The following is a 23,975-nucleotide window of genomic DNA, read 5'->3' on the forward strand; positions in this document are numbered from 1 at the left end:
TGGTAGCACTGCCGGAAAGACAGGTCTGGTGGACGCTACATTTGATCCTTTGTGAACAGCGAGAGCTGAGTCTCGGAATGGCTGGATTTCAGCGGACAAGGATCATGAGCGAGACGTCTCTCCACCCTGGCCACTCATTGGCCGGCCTCTTGCTCGCTCAACAAGGCATGTTTTGACGGATGGATCAGACTAGCATAGGCTGCATGCAGAGCTGCACTGCCGCCTGTCAGCCTGATCGGTGGGGATGGGATGCATCAGGATAATATCTGCTGAGGGGTTTTGCACGTATAAAGGTACCTTAGGCTGCCATTGTCTGCAACTCTGGCCTGGGAAAAGCTCGTGCGATCATGATGAGGGATGTGACTTGTTGGGGCCATATCACGCAACACAATTTTTTAACTGCATCCCCACTCGTACGAAAGGCTTGAGAGCGTCAGAAGTTGCGTGTTGCTGAGTTTCAATATGTCGGACTGGGAGACGGACTACAGCAGTTCAGACGATGAGGAGTCTAGTAAAAGATGCCCCCACGAGCGATTCAATGGCGACGGCAGTTTGTTCGGGGCTGGAGCGTCCAGACAAGTCATCATCGATGCCTCTGCCGAATGCATCGAATGCAAACTTCTGTTGCAGGCCGTGTCAAACTACAAACCTGGGTGGCTAGAAGACGACAAGGACGACAAACGCTTGATACATCTCACCAAGAGGAAGACATACACCGTCCAACTTCTTCATGGATCATATGACAGCGAGCCTGTCGGTACATTCCAAATTGTTCACAGATCCAAAGGTTGGTTTCACGAAGTTGCTTCCATTTCTAGTCAATAGCAAGCCATGACTTACACCGTCTAGATGAACCACTGTACGAAATAGAAGACAAGAAGTCCAGCAACATACTACGGCGACCCCGTGCCCAAGGCCTCCGAGTCATCCCAGACTCATCATCTCAAGCGGCAATGGATCGGGCGGCTCAATGGCTCTCTCACTGTCTGGAGCATGACGACGCGTGTGAAGTGCCCAACGCAGATTTCATGCCTCGGATGCTCATAGACGTCACTTCTCAGCAAAGCTCTCGGGAGCCATTCTTGTTCAAGCCGACTTCAGTGGCGCCTTATGCTTGTTTGAGCTATTGCTGGGGACCTGATACGGAAGGCATTCTACAGACGACGACAGAAAACGTGGAGTCTCACCACGATGCTATTCCTCTCGCCAAGATGCCTAATGCTGTACAAGATGCTGTTGCTGTATGCCGTGGACTCAAGATTCCCTACTTGTGGGTAGACTCTCTCTGCATTATTCAAGATGATCCGATCGCTTGGCTCGAGGATGCGTCGCAGATGGATCGCATTTATCTTCATTCACGTCTTACAATTGCGGCGATCGAGCCATCAAGCTGCAAATCACGGGTCCTCGGTGCGCAGACCTTTGGACAACCTGGTTGGCAGCAGCAGTTCACAGCAAATGATGTCGCATCTGACCCAGATGAACCACCTCTGGAGATCTTCGTGCGACCCGTTGCCGACGACTTCAACGAAGAGAAAGAAGAAGACACGAAGCGATCCCTGGATAAGCGAGGCTGGTGTCTTCAGGAAAGTCTGTTACCGAGTCGCCGCCTATGCTTCACCGGAGATGAGATGATCTGGGAGTGTCTCTGTCGAACAGTCTGCGAATGTGGCCACATCCTGTGGCAGCCCCAGCCATTCGGCTTCGGACGTCTTGGAGCACACCTCAAGACCAAACGCCTCAAGGCTAAGGTGGCGATATCGCATCCGCAGCCGGCACGGCCTTGGTACGAAGAATACCACGGCTACAATTACTACCGCAGCGGTGATGGATTTCCCGAGACGCCCTATAGAAGATGGAGGGATATTGTCTCCGAGTACTCGCAGCGCTTTCTCTCCCGTCGAAAGGATAGACTGAGCGCGGTGTCTGGGCTGGCAAAGCTCGTTCGTGAAGGACTTCCAGGGGCGCAGAAGGATGAAGATGGCGAGCATGCTGAAGAGTATCTGGCGGGTCTGTGGAAGCGCGAGTTCCATTTCGACCTCACCTGGACAGTTCAGCATCCAAATGCACAGCCGGGGGACAGCAGCAGCGGCAAGGTTGACGCCAAGGTTGAAGGAAAAGCGGAGGAAGACGACAACTTACGAGTTCCAAGCTGGTCGTGGGCTTCTGTTGAATCACCGGTCAAGTTCGAGTTCGATCGGCCGCTGGAAACCTGGAAGTACACGCCCAACCTGATAGATCTCGTCAAGTTAGAGAGTGCTTTATGCAAGAGGGAGCTCGAGCACGATGAAACAAGCGCCGTCACAAGCGGCGAAGTCGTCCTGACAGGCCTTACAACGTCTGTGCAGTTGAAAGCGGCTCATGGATCACACAGAGAAGGGAACGCAATTGTGCAGTCCGCAAACTCGTTCTCTGCCGAGGTAACCCTAGATCAGCCAGGGACGCTTGCCAGTCTGTCCAGCAATTGTCGAATGCCCAGCTGCGAGGAGGAAAACCGTCGACATGAGAGCGGTTATGAGTTTCAAGACGAGGGGCTACTTTGTCTTGCACTCTTCTCTTGGCTTGCCTTTACTTGGAAGTATGATGCCGACGGCAAGATGCGCAAGATGGGCCCAAACACGTGGTTCTTGGTACTGAAGCCGTCCACGTCGGTTCCGGGGGCGTATGAGAGGATCGGCATTGGGTCGCATTCGAGCGGAACTGGTGAGCGATGTGAGCTCTTTGAAGACGGCAAGACTGCTACGGTCAAGATAGTATAGACTCACAATTTGTATACTGATGCCGAAGGCCCCTCGGAGGAGCTTTAGATGGAGAGCGGACCTGGAAGATTGATAGCAAACCAGAATTGGGCTCTGTTATAGGTACGGCGTGCCTTCGGCCTTGATATAAATTGTCTACAGCTGAAGAGAAGAATTTCCTAACGGTCTACCATGATCCACCACAGAACTTACTGTTATACATACCTCTGTATACTTTACTTTTCCCTTTCATCCTTTGAGTCTTTTTCCTTTAGCCCGGTCACTCTCCGTCTTCGTAACGGAAGGCGGAGGCCATTGCTAAATCACCAAAAACGAGGATGACACAGTCAAATACTTCGTCACTAATGGAGTCTCTGCAACACACCAGCGTAGACTCCAGCTGCTAGTTCTGGTACGTCGAAAGTTCAGCAGTCTGCTCCAACCGATATGACTGAAGATCCTTTTTGTAGGCAAATATCCGACACATACATACTCGAGATAGTAGCTCAACACAGCAGATGAACCATTGTAGCTAAACAGCCAGCGAAATGCAAAGTAGCTGTGTCCTCCAAGGCTCCATTCCTCTACAGACTCCGGTACAACACAACCTCTTGCCGATGCGAATTACCGCCAGAGGGGTTCGGCATAAATCACCTGTAAGACTGCCAGATATAGCTGACTACAGACTTCAACGACGAGTGGATCACGAACCTTGCAAGTGTGTGTTTGCTTGTGTCCATACCCGTGTCTACGGAAAAGGACGCGGATAAGCTGTGTGGCGGGGCGGAAGCAGAACTGGCCTGACGCTATTGCCCCTGTCCCGACGAAGGCTTGTTGTTAGCGACCCTCCATGATGTCTGCCTTGTCAGGCTCACAACCATTCTATTTCTCACTATATTTGATCCTGGCCGTTGAAGCGTCGATTTTGACGTCGGCTGTGGCGCAATGGCGTAAGGGACTAAAAGCGTTCGTTTGTGAAGGGATTGTGACGGCTTTGTTCGTGAACACTGTGTGAGAAGCTTCTACTACTGGTGTTGTATCTAGGTGGGCAAGTGGGGAGTGCTTTACAATTCGGTTCGTTGCTAGTTGCTTCCATGAAGCTGTCGTGGTTGACAGGCATCATTGAACCTATCAGCATCTCGTGTTCAACTTGACTCTTGATAACCCAGGCATAACTATATCCAGCCATCAGAGTCTACGTTAACAAGTTCAGACTAACAGCTAAGGAAGCCATCATGGCGCCACTTGAGACAACGTGAGTAATCTCTCACATGGCATCCAAAGGCGAGGTTAGCAAGGGTGTCAGCGTGCGTCACCTGCAGGAGTCGTCCGAGGCTAATCAACCCGTCAGCAGCTTCCCACCAATCCGTGCCTGCATCTTCGACATGGATGGCCTTCTCATCAACTCAGAAGACATCATCACTCAGTCCATAAACCAGCTCCTGGAAAAGTATTCCAGACCTCCCTTTGTTCGGTCCATCCGAGCTCAGCTCATGGGCATACCCGACTCCACCAACAGCGACGTCTTCCATGACTGGGCACAGCTGCCCATCTCTCGCGAGCAATTCGCGCGCGAATCAAGGGAGCAAATGCACAAGCTTTTTCCGAACTGTGAGCCGTTGCCCGGCGCAGAGAAGCTCTTATCGAATCTCAGCCGGGCACGAAGTGCTTCTTTGGGGAAGCCGATTGAGCTGGCATTAGCGTCGAGTACTAGGACTCACAGCTACCAGCTGAAGACATCACGGCCGGAAACGAAACGACTTCTCGACTTCTTCCAGCCACATAAACGCATACTGGGCGACAATCCGCGCGTTCCCAAGGGGCGAGTGAAGCCAGCACCCGACATCTACTTGCTTGCTCTAGAGACTCTCAACTCAGCCATTGGTCCTGACGAATCACCTATTCTGCCCAGCGAGTGTTTGGTCTTTGAGGACAGCATCATTGGGGTCGAGGCTGGAAGAAGGGCAGGTATGAGGGTTATCTGGGTCCCCCATCCAGATCTGGCGGCTGAGTACCAAGACAGAGTAAAGCTTGTGCTTGCCGGGAGGACGGGGCTGATCGAGATTGGAGACGAGTGGCAGCTTGGAGAGATCGATGACGGTTGGGCTGAGTGTATCCCGAGCTTGGAGCACTTTGACTACGGTAAATATGGCATTGAGGTGCCGCTCTAACATGCCCATGAGTTGCAGCTTTCTGGATCATCCAGACCTGTTCTTGTCATCCCAAGGTACATATCGTGCAGGACTGGGTAAGATCTCACTTCTCTCAGCATGGCGTTGGCCGCATATCACGAAATTGCCTCAACGCAGAGAGAGCTTCGGTCACGCCATCTTGATAGGCCCTTCCACCAGACCTCCAAGCACATACGACCATATCCATTGGAGAATACGGGATCCCGTCTGCTCTCCCAGAGTCAAGCCAATGAGAGGCAGATTAGTAGTCAGGTGGGTGACCACTGGCGAACACCGGCTGTTGTATGTTTCTTTTTTTGCAGTTTATACACCTTTAGAAACAATTGTTGTTATCATTTCACTGTTCTCTTCATCCAACTTCCTCACCGCGAATCTCTCGCACTGACTAGAGTCAAACTGTCTTCCCTGACTGTGCACCATGATACACTGCTTTTCGCAACTGCTCTTGCGTCACGTATTCTCGCAGCAACAGACCTTGTAGGGTTTCAGAGAGAGCACATTATTAATGTCTGCAGAGAGTCAAGGCTAGTTCTCGTTTCATATGGGATGTTCAGTGTGTCTCATGCCTTATGCTCTACAAGTCATGTTTCTACAATATAGGGGCTGCTTTACGGACTGTGAAATCCTGATCGGAAACCGCATCCATTTCTGGAGACCTAATACAGCTTGTAGTACTAGTCAGGTAGGTATCTTCTGAACAAACCGATTCAGAAATATTTCAAAACATAGGGTACTGGCACAGCAACCAGCACTAGGAGCCAGCACAAAGAGTGATGCAGTTAAGGTCGGCATGCCATGAATCACATGAATGCTTGATGGCAATATTATATGGAGTTCACTCGCCGAATTATCTGGCATTGCCTCTTGGCTCACACGTCAAACAGTTCCTGGCCTGACAAGCCTGGGTACAGTTTCACTGCCTAAGGTACTATATTCCAATTCTGCTTCATCTCGGTGCCGATTTGCCTCCTCCGCCATGGTCAACTTTGGGTGAGCCCTTCAGCATCTTTTGAATGCTGCTGTCCAACCCCCGCGCCTTTGCATATCTCAACGGCGTGCTGCCCTGATTGTTCTTCGCCCTGATATCGGCCCCTCGCTTGATCAGTAGTTTGATTGTCTCCAGGCGTCTGTACGACGTCGCATAGATCAACGGCGTGTTGCCCTTATCATCTTTGGCATTAATGTCTGCACCTTTATCAAGCAATTGTTTGGCTATTGCCGTGTGCCCAGCAATTGATGCGTATGATAAGGGTGTCTTGCCGTGCTCATTTTTCGCATCAACTTCTGCACATGTGTCAAGTAACAAGCCGACGACGCCCGCATGACCATATTTCGAGGCATATGACAGCGGCGTTCTGCCGTGACGATCGCGTGCATCGACAGATGCATGGCTCTTCAGAAGACGTTTGACTGTCTTCTCGCCTCCCTTCTGCGATGCATATGATAATGGCGTTCTGCCTTGTTGATCTTCTGTGTCAACCTTTGCGCCTTTGCCGAGCAGCAGTTGGACTTCGCAGTCCATGTTCTGCTCTGCTGCGTGAGATAAGGGTGTCCTGCCATTCTTGTCTTTTACATCAGCCACTGCACCCCTTCGGAGCAACAGAGCAGCTCTACTTCCAGTCCCCCCAGTCGATGCCCCGTATGACAATGGCGTTCTGCCTTGATGGTCCTTTGCATCAATCGCTGCACCATTATCAAGCAGTAGTGCAATTACATCTCTGGTGAAAGGGGTGGACGCTGCGTATGACAATGCCGACCTGCCGTTGTTATCCTTTGCATCAACTTCTGCACCTTGCTTGAGTAGTACTTGAACTGTCTCCGCGTTCGAGCGGGTTGATGCGTATGATAGTGGCGCCCTGCCGTTTCTGTCTTTTGCATCAACTTCTGCCCCTTGCTCAAGGAGCATTTGAGCTATCCTCTTTTCACAAAACTGGGAGGCATATGATAGTGGCGTCCTACCGTTATTGCCTTTTGCATCAACCTCTGCACCCTCGCCAAGCAATAGCTTGGCCAGCTCAAAAGGTCCTTCTCCCGCATACGATAATGCTGTCCTTCCTCGGTTGTCTTTTGCATTGACCTTCGCTCCCTTTCCAAGTAGGATTCTTGCTGCCCCCTCAGACGCATACATCAATGGTGTTTTACCACGGCTGTCTTTCGCATCAACTTCCGCGCCTCGGTCAAGTAATAATGCGACGGAATCTTCATTCTTGTATCGAGATACAGCGTGTGATAGCGGCGTCCTGCCATCGTTGTCTTTCGCGTCAATCTCTGCACCCTTATTGAGCAACAGCTCGACCAGGCCCGAATCTCCGGATCCTGCGTGGGATAACACTGTCCTCCCTTGGTTGTCTTTCGCGTTGACATTCGCACCGTTTTCGAGTAGTATTATTGCTGCCTCCTTCGACGCATATGTCAATGGTGTTCTACCATCAGCGTCTATCGCATCAACCTCCGCGCCATGGCCGAGTAGTAATGCGATACAAGCTTCGTTGTCCTTTCGTGATACTGCGTACGATAACGAGGTTCTGTCATTGAAATATCGAAAGTCAACTTCTGCACCTCTCCGAAGGAAGATCTCGAGTATCGATTGCAGGCCTCCTTCGGCAGCCACACGGAAGAATGATCGTCCCTCCTTGGTCAGAGGATCAAACGTTGCCCCATTGTTGAGCAGAAACGCGACCACCTGCTCACGACGCTCCGCGATCGCAAAGGTAAGAAGTTCCTGGATAAACTTAGATCCAGGTTCAGGCTGTACGCCGTTTTCGAAGAAGTACTCCACCATGGACGTTTGACCTCCCTTGACAGCATAGAGCAGAGCCTCTATCGAGTGTGTGTTTAGCCCCAAGCCACGATGCTTCAATGTGAGATAGAATACAGCAGCCAACGTGGCCCCTCTTCGTGATATGTGCTCGAGCGCCAGGCTTGAACGGAATTTGAATTCGCGTCCAATACCGATACCACTTTGCTCGGCCTCATTACGGTGAAAATACTGGGCAACGCCACGAAATGAAGGCTCCGTCTCCACGTAAGCATCGAGCATTGCTCGGACAGCTTCCCTGCTATCGGTGGCGAACGCCGCAAATATCGGTAGCCCATATTGGTCACTTTCCTCGGCGACGAACGAGCGGGCTGGATAAAGTTTGGTCAGATGTGCCGCGTCATTTTCAGCCAAGATATAGACAATGCTGACAGTCTCTCTGTGTCGTCTGGTGTCGTGTTTTGCAAAGAAGTTGTCAAGTCTCACCCAGTCAGAGAGCTGGAAGGTCCTGAGAAATTCGGCTTGATCAACATTGCCCGCTTGTGCTTCATTTGCATGGTGCCAAATGTTCTTCACAGCATATTGCAGAAATGGAAAGGAACCATTCGCAGCTTTGCGTTGTGCTTTTGCTTCCGAGGATGAAGCCTTGAGTGTGAGATCCATGGCGTCGCCATAAGCCCGTTTGCCGAGGGTGATATAGTCCAGACAACATCGTTTGAGTTTGTTGTGACTTTCCCCGACATAATTTGCCCCGAGATCGGACCAAATCTGCTTCAGACCATCTTCTTTGAGTAGGTAGTCCTTGACTGATTCATGGATGAACTGCACCGTTGGAGTTTTGGAGTTGGTCGTTTCGGCAAGTCCTTTCGATGAATCCAGTATGAATCTCCCCATATCAGCCAGCGTGATTTCTTCGGTGTTCCATCGATACATCTCGTTGGAAAGCAGGGCAAAGTACAGCTCTTGTGGCTCCAAAGGCTGTTTCGCGAAAAGTACCCATTGAACGCAAAGAAGGAGCTGATTGGTGTTTTGACTATCGCGCGTCAAAATGTTGCGAAAGAGCTCATGGAGATCTCCTGGAATCTCTTGCAACCTTTTCCGTAAGTCCTTGACTCTCCCGCTGTCGTATTCCTTGTTTAGAATACCGACGACAAGGACAACCCACATGAAAATCCCCCCTGCTTTTTCTCGGAGTTCGGTGCGAAGCTGTGTCGCAAGAGCTTCTCTTCCAATCATGAGCTCGCTGTCAATATAACTGGTGATGTCTTGGGTATGCCCTTCTTGGCTTTCGAGAACAAGACCCAAGCCTTTCGAGATTGTGATATGCGGATAATGGCGGCTTGAAAAGCAAACGCGGAAAGTCCCAGCTGTAATGGACTCGCCCACAGTTTCGAAAAACCTGATCATGTCGCGAACATGGTCTTCTTCACATTCATCCAAGGCATCGATGAAGCACAAAACGTTGAACCCTTCAAGATTCTGGACGGCTTGTTCGAGCAAATCAGTCAATATCTCCGTGTTCCAGTGGTGATCCTCGCCAGATCGCGCTATGGATCCTGGTACTTCGAGAGTATCTAGGAGAGATGGAATTCTCTCGAGGAGCTGTGAGAGAAGTGATCGATACATTCCCACCGTAGACTTTTCCAAGTCCTCTCCCCGCGCATTGAAGAAGAAGTGAATGATGATCTTCCCTCCCCTTTTCCTCTGAGCATTTCGAAGAGCGAACTTCATCAGCGTCGATTTTCCAGTTCCTGGTTTGCCTTTGATCCATAGGAATCCGTGGTGCTCTTGGAACTTTGCTGGATCCAGCCAATCAAGATATTCGGGCCTTTGCAGCAGCCATTGGCATGTCTTAACATGAGCTTTCTTGATGGTCATCTGGCGAGCGTCGATTTGATCAAAGCGCAGCGACTTCAGCAATTGGCATCTTTCTTCGCTGCTGAATGTGTACGATCTGTCCTGGGTGGCCTGGAGTTGGGTGGACAAGCTCGTGTTGTTTGTGCCCTGCCCAGCGCTGGAGTTGGGCGGGGAGACCCTCTTGATGAGATCTTTTGCATATGCCGCCGCCGTCATTGCAGCATAGCCCTGCCATGCTTTGTTCTTGTGTGAGTCGGAATAGTCGCATATCCCTCGGATGACCAGGCAGGGAAATTGATTCATGAGGCCGCCCGCTTCCATCTCGAAGCACAGTATGTTATACTGTGAAGACAGGTGGTCGCGGACTATCGCGTCTTTCATCAACTGGTTGGAAGACGCAACGAGTCCATAGTGGATAACGAGTCTCTGGCTTGGAGGTCGAGGTGGCCGCACAATCAACGACTTTCCACCACAGGTGATCTCACAATCGGCACTACCGTTGAAGGGGTGAACGCAGGTGCTGCTGTAGAGCCTGTCGCTGCTTTCATGAGGCCGACTGTATTTTTCCTGCAATCGCGGGGAGTCTTGTAGAATTTCAGCCACATCGTCTTCAATGCGATGGCCTCTGTGTTCGTATTGCGCTGCCAGGCCACTCATGGCGGTTCTGAGGACCATCGGTGGCTGGTCCAGATACCTCGTCGGTTGAAACGGCTGGCCTTGAACCGTCTTGCCGAAGTCATATTGCATGACACCGCTATGTCCATTGCAAGGAGCGCTGACCACAACATCTCCTAAGCGGATATCGTGCTTGTTGTTGGGCGCGCCGCCTCCAATACCGACCATCAGACGAAACCTGATGTTGGGGAAGTTGTGTGACATATCGTTGGCGACCGTTGCTGCTGAAGCTGTCCCGTACTCTCCAAACGGCAAAGAAGCAATGACAACATTGTGCTCTCCGATCCGTCCAAGGGTAAAGTCGCTTTGGCTGGCCGGAGATACTCCTTCGGGCCTGCCATGTAGTTCATCCAGAACCGCTTGAGCGGCAACGTACTCGGTGACGACGGCGCAGATCCACCCAACCGTGTATTCGTCGTTTCTTTTGCGCGGTAGATCTTCTTCAGACCAGTTTCGCCCAGTCGACCGCGTTTTCAACCTCTTTCCCGCGCCCTCTGCCGCCTCGAGGTGGTTCCCAGAAGTGAAGCCTCGCTTCATCGTGCATCCAATCACTCTTGGAGCTGGACCCTTACCGGAGATGTTGACCTAGGTAGTAAGCGTTTGTACTCTTGATCAACCATACTGTGACGCAAGAAGATAGGTATCCGTTGAAGATACACTGCTTCAGAGGAGAAAGATGAATATGGCTGAGAAGGGTAGAGCGGGGTTAACAAGAGATGAAGTGATGCCTTGCCGCAGTGAGGCACGTTGATGGGGCATCAGGCGGAATCGACAAGGCGCATGCTGCAGCCGTCAGCCTCACAGGCTGGGATCGAGTCGCGCGCGGCATGATGCCCAGTCCCAGTCGCATCGGCGCGTAATTCAGGGCCAATCATAGGGCATGATTCGTTGAGTCGAAGGCGTTGGTTGCAGAATCCTCGACAGGAAGAGAGGAGGGGCAACAGCCGAAGAAAACATGAACATGTCTCTTCCTCATAGTGCTGCAGTTGATGCTCTGATGGCATCACGCTGGACATGTGCGCCCAAAGAAGAGACCTGACATTGAGCTGATATACAGCGTAGCAGTATGCATTTACCCATCTTGTCCATCAGGCTTGAGGATAGTATGTACTCTGTAAGATGGAATGGGCCAATCATCAGAGCCTCTCGTTTCCCCTTGACGGTTTGTCCTGAAGCTATCGCGAATCGGCTTTAGTTTGCCGCCTATAAGCTATCAACCAATCAGCTGCCAGCGATTATATATCGACCAATTACGTCAATCCAATTTTTTTTCCCAGCTCCGAGGCCGGCGTACAGGAACCGAGAAAGAAGTCATCACCACTTCGAGGTCTTGAAGTTCTTCTTTGTGGCATGATCTCGGCCATTTGACTGGCTCCAGGAACTCATCATGGCCCGCTTTGTGCGTTACACCCTCTTCAGCCTCGCCAGAATGCCACTGACTTGACGATTCCTCCTATAGAGAGCAGTTGCTCTGAGCACGAGGGCTCTCGGCCTCGCGTCTCTCCGGTCACAAGCAGCCGTTGCCCGCCTGCGAACTCCCGCGATAGCTGCCTCCCAGCTGCGTCTATACACGGCCTCCGCTCCCCGAAGACAACAGGTGGAAGCTTTTCAGTCGCAACTCGGCGGCTCTCCCAATGCCTCCTCCTTCTACCAGGCCACCGCACCGGCCAACCCGCAAAACCTCACCGAGAAGATCTTCCAGCGATATGCCATTGGCCTCCCCCCTGGGAAGACGGTCAAGGCCGGCGACTTCATCTCAATTGTACGTTTGGCGATATCTCCTACCCCGTGCAGTCCATGGCTAAACGACTGATAGATGCCGCACCGCTGTATGACACACGACAACAGCTATCCTGTGGCCACCAAGGCCATGAACCTCGGCCTCAAGAAGATCTACAATAGCGGCCAGATCGTCATGGGTACGGCTCTCTCTCCTCTTACTGTCACCGAGACCATTCTATTGACGTCAACAGCTCTCGACCACGATGTCTCGAACCAGTCCGAGTCCAACCTGCGCAAATACAGGCTGATCGAGGAGTTTGCCCGCAAGCACGGAACATACTTCTACCCAGCCGGCCACGGAATCGCCCACCAGATCATGATCGACGAAGGTAGAGCAACATTACCCGAACCAAAAAGTGCTAAATGGAACACGCTAACGGCAGGGTTCAAGGCCACGCTTGGCCAGGGACGCTTTGTGTCGCCAGTGATTCGCATTCGACCATCTACGGCGGTATTGGATGCCTCGGTACACCCGTGGTAAGATCAGACGCAGCCGGCATCTGGAGCGTTGGAAGCACCTGGCTTCAGCAGCCACCTGTTGCCAAGATTACCTTCACGGGCCTCCTTCCCGTTGGCGTTACCGGCAAGGACGTGATTCTGAGTCTCTGCTCCTTGTTCAACAACGACGAGGTCCTCAACCACTGCGTGGAGTTTGCCGGATCAGAACAGACCTTGGCCAGCATCCCCATCGATGACCGCCTCACCATCAGCAACATGACCACAGAATGGGGCGCCTTGAGTAATTCTACACCTTTATCCCTATGTTGATACGAAGTGGCAACAAACTGATCATTGGCCTTGCAGGTGGATTGTTCCCCGTCGATGACGCGCTCATCTCCTGGTATCGCGGCAAGGCCTCCGCCGCAGCTGTGACCGACAGCCCTGCCAAGGAGCGCATCAACCACGAGCGAATCGACGAACTATCAGAGAACCGACTCGCCGCTGACCCAGGCGCTACCTATGCCAAGGAATTCTACCTCAACTTGTCCACATTATCACCATTCGTCACTGGGCCCAACACTGTCAAGGTTGCCAACCCTTTGAGTAAGCTGGAGCCTCAAAACATCAAGATCGACAAGGCCTATCTGGTATCTTGCACCAATTCTCGAGCCAGCGACATCGCTGCGGCGGCTCGTGTCTTCCGGGAGGCTTCCAAGGACGGCAAGCCTGCGAAGGTTGCCGACGGTGTTCGTTTCTATCTTGCTGCGGCCTCCCTCGCCGAGCAGCGCATCGCCGAAGAGGCCGGCGATTGGAAGGTCCTGCTTGATGCCGGCGCAATCGAGCTGCCAGCATCATGCGGTCCTTGTATCGGCCTGGTATGTTATCGAGATGAAGTAGTAGGTATTTAGCGGCTAACCATTTGTTAGGGGACGGGCCTACTCGAGGATGGTGAGACGGGCATCTCAGCGTCGAACCGTAACTACCCCGGCCGAATGGGATCCCGGAGCAGCAAGGCATACCTTGCCAGCCCCGAGATTGTTGCCGCCAGTGCTATCAAGGGCGCGATAGCTGGTCCTGGCTGGTACCAAAAGCCGGAGGGCGTCGAAAAGGTCATTATCGGTGAGGGAAGCGGTGACTACGCGGCTGATAAGGCTCGCTCAATCGAGTCTGCTTTTGACAAGATCATCAATGAGGTGGATAGCATGATTGCGTCTGCCGAGGGTGGTCAAGCGGAGTCGACTACAACTGCTGCCAAAGACGAGGCATTGGCCGACATTCTCCCCGGCTTTCCCGAGAAGATTGAGGGAGAAATCGTTTTCTTGTGAGTATTACTCAGTTACAGAGTGCTGTCGGTAAGATATGCTAACATAGGCTAGGGATAACGACAACATCAACACCGACGGAATCTACCCTGGTAAGCGATGCAATGATGAGGCCCTCTCTTTTTGCCAATGTCATGACAGTAACTAATTCCAAAACCAGGCAAGTATACTTATCAGGACAATCTCCCCAAGGAAAAGATGGCCGAGGTGTGCATGGAGAACTATGACCCTGAATTCGGCAAACTCACCAAGCCGGGTGATATTTTGGTGACGGGGTTCAACTTTGGTTGCGGTAGGTTCTTTGCTCATTATGTGAGTTACGTCCAAGATAAAGATGGCTGATTCATCCTTCACACCTACAGGAAGTTCTCGTGAGCAAGCCGCCACCTCCATTCTGGCGAGAGACATTCCCCTCGTCATCGCCGGAAGTCTTGGCAACATCTTCAGCCGCAACAGCATCAACAACGCACTGGTCTCCCTCGAAATCCCTCGCTTGGTGGAGCGCCTCCGCGAGGCGTTCAAGGAGGACGGAGACAAGAAGCCTCTGACTCGCCGCACCGGCTGGAAGATCCTGTGGGATGTCAGGCGCTCCAAGGTCGTGATTACGGAGAAGGACGGCAGCGTCTGGGAGCAAAAGGTCAGCGAGCTGCCTCCTAGCGTGCAGGAGATTATCGCCGTCAAGGGTCTCGAGAACTGGGTCAAGTCCAAGCTTCAGGCTTTGGAATCCGAATCATGATGTGGGATGAAAATGTTTATAGTCAGCTAGATAAAAATGTGAAATAAAGAAAGGGCATAGAAATCAGATACGGCGGCCATTCAGGACCCCTGGCAGGTGTGCTATGGTTACGGACACATGCTCTTGTTCACGTCAGGGCCAATAGGTAGCCCGCTTATAGAAGGAGTCCTCCTATTTGCACTATAGCATATCTCTATTTAAACCGTAGTGGTCTATGCCACTAACTAGGCTAACCCCCTAAGTATAATTATCTATACACCTATACTAAAATATAGTATAATATACTAGCAGTTATTACTATTAAGGAGATATTACTAAAAGAAGAGTATAAGGGGTTAAGACTAGGTAATTAAGGCAGGCTAATTTATTTAAAAATAGTATTTTCTTTAATTTCTTATTAAATATATATATAATTATAGCTAGGCTAGGTTATTTTAATTATCTTAAACTACTAATACTAGCTAAATAGCTAAAATAATAATAACCTTTTTAATAATATTATTATTATTATTATTATTATTAATAATAATAGTAGTAAAAGCTTTTAACTATTATTAGTTTATTTATAATCTTTATATAGCTAGCTATAATTTAAAATTTATAAATAATTAAAAAAAGGCCTTATTATTACTATTACTATTACTATTATTAATATATTTTTAGCTATATCCTTAATTATATTCTTAATTATAAAATAAAGCTAAAAGTAAAGTATTATTATTTTATATTTTATATTATAATAAGACTTACTATATAAATAGATTTAAATAATATACTAAAGTATATTAATAAGGTTATTAAAATACTTAAGGCCTAGCTTATAATAAAGCTAGTGTTTTTTACTTTTTCTTTTTATTATTAGCCTAAAGGCTTATTAATATTAATAACTTACTATTTTTTAAAATTCTTAATTAATTATAAAGGTTTTAAATAGTATTTAAATTATATAAGTAAAGGAGAGGCTTTTTTAAATTTTAAAAAAAGGTAAAGTTAGTAATATTCTTATAGTAATTAGCTAAAGATTATACTAATAGCTTTTCTAGCTATTATTATAAATAAATATCTTTTTTTTTAAAAAACTTACTATTTTTTAACTTCTTAAAGATTATATAATTATAAAAAAGTTTATATTATATATAAAGGTTATTAATATAAGGCTTTAAGCCTTTTAATAATAAATTTAAGTATAAAGGCATTATAGCTATAGTAAGATAATACTGCTTTATAAAAAAATAATAGTAATATAGCTAATAATTAAAAGAATATTACTAAGCCAGCTTTAATTAATAAAGCGCTACTGCTATTATATTTATTATCTAGCTGTATTTTAAATATAGTTTATCTCCTTTTACTTAATTATAAAAATAATTACTATATAAAAGTAAAAAAAGTTACTTATATTAAAAAGGAGATATAACTTTATATTTTTATAAGCAGTTTTTATAAAACTATTAATATATTAGTTTATTAACAGTTAGATTATATACTTTTAAACACTACCTTACTTTAGCTAAACTATTTTATAAAAAATCCACTTTTTAATAAACTATTAAAACTGCTATATATAAATAAGTTAAAATACTATTTAATTATATAAAGACTAAGCTATTTTAGCTTAATTAAGCACTTTAAAGGCTTATATTTTAAAAACTAACTTACTTAATTTATTATTTAAGTTAAAAAGTATTTTTTTTTTATATATTATTATTACTATTCTTAGCTTAATTAGCCTTATTATTTTTTATTAATTATTACCTTCTTAGCCTATATTTCTTAAGCTATAAAATCCTTTTTATTAAGGCTTATTATTAAAAAAAGCCTTAATTTTTTTAAATTAATATATTTTTTTTTTATTTTATTTATTATTTTATACTTTACTAGCCTTTTTTTATAACTCCTTTTTATATATAATAATTAAATAAATACCTTTAACTAATTATAAAATAGTATATTAAATTATAATAAAAATTATAAACTAAGTAAATTAAAACTTTTTATCTTTTTCTTTATTTTATATTTTTTTTATTTACTTATTTATTTAATTTAAAGGTCTTTTTTTTAAAGCTTTATTAATATACTTTTTATTTATATCCTTATCCTTAACCTTATTTTTATTATATATTTCTTTATATTATATATTTATTATAAAATTCTACTAGCTATATTAAATATAAAGATTTTTATACTTTTATATTAATATAGTTCTAGGCCTTTAAATTTATTAATCTTTTTAATATAAAAGAGCAGAAGGAATTTAAGTATTTTATATATAATATACTTTTTAAAGTAGTATTTTAAAATAGTAAAACTACTTTAATTATTATTTTATATTCTGCTTTTTTTATAGCTTTTAGTTTCCCTTAATTAATTAATTAATTAAATATATTTATTACTTAATAAACTTAAGTAAGATTTTATTTAGCTAATTATATATCTTAATTAACCTTTTTTAATAGTTTACTTAATATTAATTATTAAAAACTTTTTTAATTATTTTTCTTTTTTTTATTTTTTTTTTTTATTCTCTTTTATTATTATTATATAACTAAAAGTAGGTTTTATTAATTAAATAGTTTTTAATTTTATTAGTATATATAATAAGTAAATATAGCTAATAGCTTTTACTTATTAATAAGCTAGGGTTTTTAAAGTAGCCTTTACTTACTTTTTAAATTTAACTTTATATAAAGTTATTTTTATTTTTATAAGCTTAAGTTAAGGGGTTTTAAAATATATTAATTATTAAGCAGGTATATTTATAGCTATAAATTTAATAAGTTTAGCTTTTTTCTTAATATTAAGTATTAATAGATTTAATTAAGTTTTTATTATTTTAATAGCTTTAGTTAAAGTAGCTAAGTTTAAGGCAGTACTTAGTTAATTTTAAAGATTTTTAAAGGTATTATAAAATTTAAATATAAAGTCTTTTTTATTTTTTATTTAAAAATTAGCTAAAGATTTTAAATAAAGGACTAACTATATTATTTAATTATTAAGTTTAGTAAATAATATTTTAAAAGCTAATACTAAAGCTAGGATTTTAAAAAGTAGTATTTATATTACTATTAAAAATAACTAGTTAAAAGGCTTATAAAAAAAAGCCTTTAAAAATTAAGCTAAAGGCACTTTTAAAAGTAAGTAAAAAAGGTATAAAAACTTAAGTATTTTAAATAAAATATAAAGCAGTTTTAAAATTAATTAAGTCTTTAAATAGTTAAAAACTTTTTTATTAAATAAGTAAGCTTTTTTTACTTTAAGTTTATATTTAAATAGTAACTATCTTTTTAATTAAATATAGTTATTTTATATTTTAAGGTTTTTAAATTATTTATATTTATTTCTTACTGCTTATATAAAAAAAGCTAAGTTTTATTAATAGTTAGTATATTATTAATAAGAAATAGTTTCTTTATAATAGAAAATACTTAACTTATTAATAGTAATACCTTTTAAAGTAAAGTAAATTAAGTTTATATAGTTAATTATTATAGTAAGTAAAATAAAAAGGCATTAATTTTTAAAGTAAAGATTAAAAGGTACTTATTAAGCTAAAGCAGCTTTAAGAAGGAGTTAAGTAATTAGCAGCTTTTAAGCTTAATTACTTTTTATAATACTTATTTAAATACTTATAAGGCCTTAAAGTATTACTATTAGCTATATTATTTATTATATAAAGTGCTATATAGCGCTATATAACGCTATATAATATTATAATAGCATAAAGTATAGTTATAGCCTTAGGTTACTAGCTAGCTATAAAAATAAAGCATCTCTTTTTTTTTACCTTACTATAATAGTTAGTAGTAATTTTATATAACTAGCTTAATATTACTAAGTTTCCTTATTACTAACTACCTAGTCTATTTAATATTAACTAAACTAATTAAAAATATATAAATAATATTACTATAATAAGGCAGCTTATAACCTACTTTAAAAAATAATTATTTAAGTATAGCATTTTTAAGCTAGTATTTTATAATAATAAGTAATATATTATCTCCTATTACTATAATAATAGCCTACCTAGCTAATTATATTATACCTAGTTAAAAAGAGCTGTATTTATACTTTATTTACTATTTTAGGCTAAGGATATTACTACTATTATAATTATAATAAAAAAGCTTATTAATAACCTCCTTAGCTTTATTAATATGCTTATAAGCGCCTTTAATATTATAAAGATTATTAATAAGGGCAATTTAGTTAATATAGCCTTTATAGCACCCTCCTTTAAGGCACTTTCTTTAATAGAACTGGCCTTAAATCTAACTTCCTTTATAATAGTATTAGTAGCTGCCCCCTTAAATAGCACCTTCTTAAACACTTAACTAGCTCCTGCTATTACTTTAATAAAGTAAGAACTAAATATATATCTTATTAGCAGTAGTTTAACTTTAATATTATATTATACTTATATAAAGTTATAAACTTTTATTAAAAAAGCTTACTTTACTGCTTTAGTAAAATATAATATTTATTTTAATATATTAAAATAAGATTAAACTGCTTAGCTTAATAAAAGTCTATTTACTTTATATACTTTAACTACCTCTGCTTTAGTATAGTATAATATATTTAAATAAATTTAGTAATAAGTATTAGCTTTAGCCTAGTTATTAATATTAGCTTTTAGCTTTATACTATTTAGTGCCTTAAACTGTATTATAAAATCCTTTTTTACTAAATAATATACCTAATAAGCACTTAAGGCTATAAACTACTATATTTTAAAATAGTATATTCTTAAATAAAATAGTATAAAAGATAATAAAGCTGCTTACTTTAATAACTTTTTTATAAATATAATTTATAACTTTAAACTAATTAAAGATAAACTTATATATTTTTTATAAGAATAATAACTATTTAATTTACTTTTAACCTTAAATATATTACTAATTAAACCTAGTTAGCCTTTAACTATTAATAAAAAATAAGTAATGCTAGTTATTAATAAAAGATAAGTAATACTAGCTAATGCCTTAAAATATAAATATAGCTAATATAACCTAAACCCCTTTAACTTATTTTTATTTTTATTTAAGTTAAATAATAATAGGAGATGCTATTATTATTATAGCTAAGGAAATAAAAAAAAGGGCAAGTCTTATTATAAATACTATAAAATATTTAGTAACTTTAATAACTCTTCTTCCTTTAAAAATAAGACTTATAAGTAGAAGTTTAAATTAAAGGTTATTAATTACTTTTATCTAGATATAAAGGAATAAGATAATATCTTTTATTAAGGCTTTTAATTATATTATAAAAATATAATCTTATTTATTAATATTATTAAAAAGTATACTGCTATTAGGCATTATTATAATATATATTACTATATAGTTATACTGCTTTAAAAGTAGGCTTTAAAATAGTATTATATATAACTGCTATTATATATCCTTAAAAAATATTATTAAAGACTATTTATTAAACTTTAAATTAATGCCTTTATTAACTAATTTTATATAAATATAAGCTAGGCCTAAAGGCTCTTAAATGCTAAAAAATATAATATTACTATATATTATTAAAGTAATAATATATATAGCTTTACTATATATATTATTTAATAAGCTAAGATATACTAATTTATATTAAATAAGGCTATTATATTATAGGTATATAATTATATTAATCTTAATCTTTAATATATAATCTCCTAGCCTTACCCTTATACCTAAATGCATTATTAGCTATAGGAATTAAATAAAAAAGCAGTAGTATAAAAAGATTAGCTTTTTACTTAGCGCTTATATAATATTAATACTAAGTTCTACTAAGCCTTATTAAAAGCTATTACTTACTAGGATAGGTAATTATAATAGTAAGTAGTAATACTTAGGCCCTTTTTATAAAATATATAATTTACTAATAAATTAAACTGCTATTAGGCTAGTAATAAATAAAAAGCCTTAGGCTATATTATATTTAAGGACTAAAAGCCACTTAATAAGTATATTTATTTTTACTATTTTTAATATAAGCTTAAAGCTATATTTATTATAAAAAATATTAAGGAAGTTTATATTCTTAAAGATAATAATATAGCTATAAAGGTTATAAAATAGGACTAGTTATTTAAAAAGCAGGATATAGGCTTTTTAGTAAAACCTAAGGATTTACCCTTTATAAATAAAGATATTAAATATATTATAGTAAATATTATCTTAAAGTATTTTAATAAGCTATAGTATTAGCTATACTACCTAGTCTTTAATAGTAAAAACGCCCTTTAGTATTACTTATATTACCTTAATAAATATAGCAGTATTATTCTTAATCTTAATAAATTTAAATATTAATATTATAGTATATAATTTACTATATATTAAGCCTTATTTAACTATTTAAGATTAATAAAGCAGTGTTTATTTAAGTGTAATAATAAGTATAATAGTAATATTATTATAGCATAACCTGCTTTAAAAGGCAATAGCTTATATAACTTTACTATATATATATATACTTTTTTTAATATATTTATAAAACTATTACTGCAGGTTACTGCTATATAAGCTATTATAAATACTAGCTATTTTACTTTAATTATAAATGCCTAATAGCTATAATCTTAGCTTAATATTAAATACTAGAATATAATACTATTACTAGTTAAAAGGCTTAATAAAATAGTTAACTTATATTATAAGGCAACTTTTAATATCTTTATATATAAAAAAACTAAAGGTATATATAAATAGGCTTTAATTTAAATTAAGGCTTAGGTTATAAAAGACCTTAAACCTGCTTTACTATTAAAAATATATTAGCTATATTTTTATAGTATTATACTAAACTTCTGCTTAAAGTTAATAATAATAGCCTTATACTAAAATATAAAATTACTAGTTTAAATTTATTAGTAAGCTGCTATATAAATATATTATAAAGTTATTTTAGCAGCTATAGTTATAATTTTACTTAAGTAAATTAGTAAGGTACTAATAGTAAATATAAACCTTTTTTATAATAAGGCTTTTTTTATAACTTTAAACTACTTAAAAGTTATATATACTATAATAAACTTTAATACCTTTTATATTATTATAGCTAACTTTAGTAATACCCCTTTTTATATTAGTTATAATATATAGCTTAAGACTATAAAAGAATATAAATATAATATAGCTTATACTTATATAGTTAATATTAAGAAGCTTACTTAAGATAATATCTTTATTATAGAATTTCTTATAATAGTAGTAAAGTATATATACTTTACTATTATAAAATATATAAAGCTAAATACAGCTGCTTTAGTATAGCAGATACTGCTTATAAACTATATATCTTTAAGTAAATATAACCTTAGCCTTTTACTATTATACTATCCCTTAAAATACCCCTCTTTAAGTATTATATAATATATAATAAAAAAGATTATAACCCTTAATAGTATTTATATAGCTGCTAATAGTAATAAAATAGCCTAGCGCTTATAATAGCTTATGCTATCTTTTAATATTTAGTATAATTATAAATTATTATCTATTCCTTTAAAATAATAAATAATAATTTTACTAAAAGACTTTTAGGAATTAGCTAAGCTTATAATAAAACTATACTTAATAAGTAAAAAAAACTAAAAATATATTAAGGAGACTTTTAATAAGCTATATTAAATAAGTTATATATCCTTTACTACTTAACTAATACTTTTTACTGCCTCTGTTTTTATAATATAGTAATATATAAAAGGGGTAGATAAAGGATAGGTTATTATTAACCTCTGCAGTTTAAATAATATTATAGTCTTAAATATATACCCTTTATTATAATAAGAAGATATAATTACTGCTTTTAAAGGCAAGAAGTATATTACTTATATTAACACTAGGTTATTTTTTTATTAATTTCTAGTTTATTTAGCTTATTATAATAAATTTATATTAGTAATATACTAAAGGCTAGAATACTTAAATATAATGCTTATAGGTTTTATAAACTTTTTAATATATGCCTAGTAATAAATTAATTATAAGCTATTCTTTTTTAAGTACTATATATAAGTGTATATTAATAATATTATAATATATTTTAATAACTTTAAAGACTACTTATAGTATCTTATAGTAATCTTTAACCTATTTTAAAACACTAGCCTTAGCCTCTTTTTTAAAAAATTATTTATTAGCTATATAGCTATTAAGCTGCTAGGCTATAAGGTTAATAAAAATAGGGTCTCCTTAATAAAGAAGTAGGTGGCTATGCTATATAAGTAGTTATACTTAAATATATTAAAATAACTAAACATTTATTATAGTGCTATAAACTAAATTAGGTTTTTTATCCTTATATATATATAAAAGGTTGCCCTTTTACTAAAATATAAAATAGCCTTATTTATAATAGCTATAAACTAAGGTAATTAATTAAAAAAGATAAAATATTACTATTATACTATTAAAACCTTAGCGCTAAATAATAATATATACTGCTATATATTTACCCTTTTATAAAATAACCTAGTTAAGTGTTTTAAGCTTTAGCTAGTGTATTATAATAATAAAAGATGTCTTTTTATTAAAATTAATATAGTAAAGTAATAGGGTTTTAGTATAATACTTTTTTATTACTATAGTAAATTTAACCTAGTAAACCTTATAAGTATACTAGACTATATAAAAATTAATTATATTAAGTTTTAAAGTAAAATACTAAGCTTTTTAAAAAGTTAATACTATATTACTAAGGTTAAGATTACCTATTTAATATAAGTAGTAGTATAAAACTATAATATATTTTATAATATTACCTAACTAGCTTATATTCTTATTAACCACTTAGCTATAAAAAATATTATTTACTAAAAGATATTATTAATATTAAGTATAATTAAAATAAACTCCTGTTTTATTAATGCTAGTAACTACTTATCTTAATTTAATCTTACTATCCTATATATACCTAGAAAACTTAATATACTGCTTAATATACTATCTTATCTCTTATATAATAATAATAACCTTTAGCAGTAATTAATAAAGGATAATAATATACTAAATAAGATTCCTATTACTTTAAAGCTAAGGCTAGCCTTTCTTATAATAAAGCTTATAGCTATTAAGGAAATTTAGTAAATATTTTTAAATAGCTACTATAAAGACTTTAAATACTGCTATATCCTTAAGTAACTAAAAGGGCTAAGAGCTATTACTTAACTAAATAAAATAATAACTTAACCTAGCCTTATATTTTTATAAGATCTATAGGGCATGTTTTTATATATAGCCTTAAATAGCAGCTAGCGTTTATATATCTTAAATAATATAATTTAAATAGTTATTTAATTAATATATAATTTATAATATTTTAAAATTTAAAAAATATATTATAAGCTAAATAGTTTCTCCTTTTTTTATATAATATAATATATTTATATATATATTAAGCATTATTAATATAATTTAGCCTAATTTTACCATGANCCGGGCCAGGTCAGTTTGTGCGTCCCTAACGCTC

General features: G+C 38.8%; 4 protein-coding genes across 4 annotated transcripts; 3 read left to right on the forward strand and 1 right to left on the reverse strand.

The window, feature by feature from the left end:
- Positions 1 to 462: 462 nt before the first annotated feature.
- Positions 463 to 2,836, forward strand: TRIREDRAFT_123733 (uncharacterized protein; the record flags this gene model as incomplete). The annotated part of the gene is made up of 2 exons (XM_006968695.1): positions 463 to 787; positions 850 to 2,836. 2 exons carry the CDS (start codon positions 463 to 465, stop codon positions 2,757 to 2,759), a joined length of 2,235 nt encoding a protein of 744 aa, XP_006968757.1. The 3' UTR covers positions 2,760 to 2,836.
- Positions 2,837 to 4,231: 1,395 nt separating this feature from the next.
- TRIREDRAFT_68444 (uncharacterized protein) lies at positions 4,232 to 4,909 on the forward strand (the record flags this gene model as incomplete). Its single annotated transcript, XM_006968696.1, has 1 exon — positions 4,232 to 4,909. One exon carries the CDS (start codon positions 4,232 to 4,234, stop codon positions 4,907 to 4,909), a length of 678 nt encoding a protein of 225 aa, XP_006968758.1.
- Positions 4,910 to 6,137: 1,228 nt separating this feature from the next.
- TRIREDRAFT_68618 (uncharacterized protein) lies at positions 6,138 to 10,520 on the reverse strand (the record flags this gene model as incomplete). The annotated part of the gene is made up of 3 exons (XM_006968749.1): positions 6,138 to 6,511; positions 7,883 to 10,007; positions 10,149 to 10,520. Coding segments are annotated over 3 exons (2,871 nt in total), but the record flags the coding sequence as incomplete, so codon positions are not given.
- Positions 10,521 to 11,588: 1,068 nt separating this feature from the next.
- TRIREDRAFT_81570 (homoaconitase-like protein) lies at positions 11,589 to 14,502 on the forward strand. The gene is made up of 10 exons (XM_006968697.1): positions 11,589 to 11,619; positions 11,680 to 11,982; positions 12,037 to 12,139; positions 12,194 to 12,331; positions 12,394 to 12,741; positions 12,807 to 13,318; positions 13,370 to 13,764; positions 13,820 to 13,857; positions 13,926 to 14,057; positions 14,128 to 14,502. Exons 1-10 carry the CDS (start codon positions 11,608 to 11,610, stop codon positions 14,499 to 14,501), a joined length of 2,355 nt encoding a protein of 784 aa, XP_006968759.1. The 5' UTR covers positions 11,589 to 11,607; the 3' UTR covers position 14,502.
- The last annotated feature ends 9,473 nt before the right edge of the window (positions 14,503 to 23,975 follow it).

The sequence above is a fragment of the Trichoderma reesei genome, assembly GCF_000167675.1.
Source record: "Trichoderma reesei QM6a unplaced genomic scaffold TRIREscaffold_25, whole genome shotgun sequence".
Classification (NCBI taxonomy): domain Eukaryota; kingdom Fungi; phylum Ascomycota; class Sordariomycetes; order Hypocreales; family Hypocreaceae; genus Trichoderma; species Trichoderma reesei.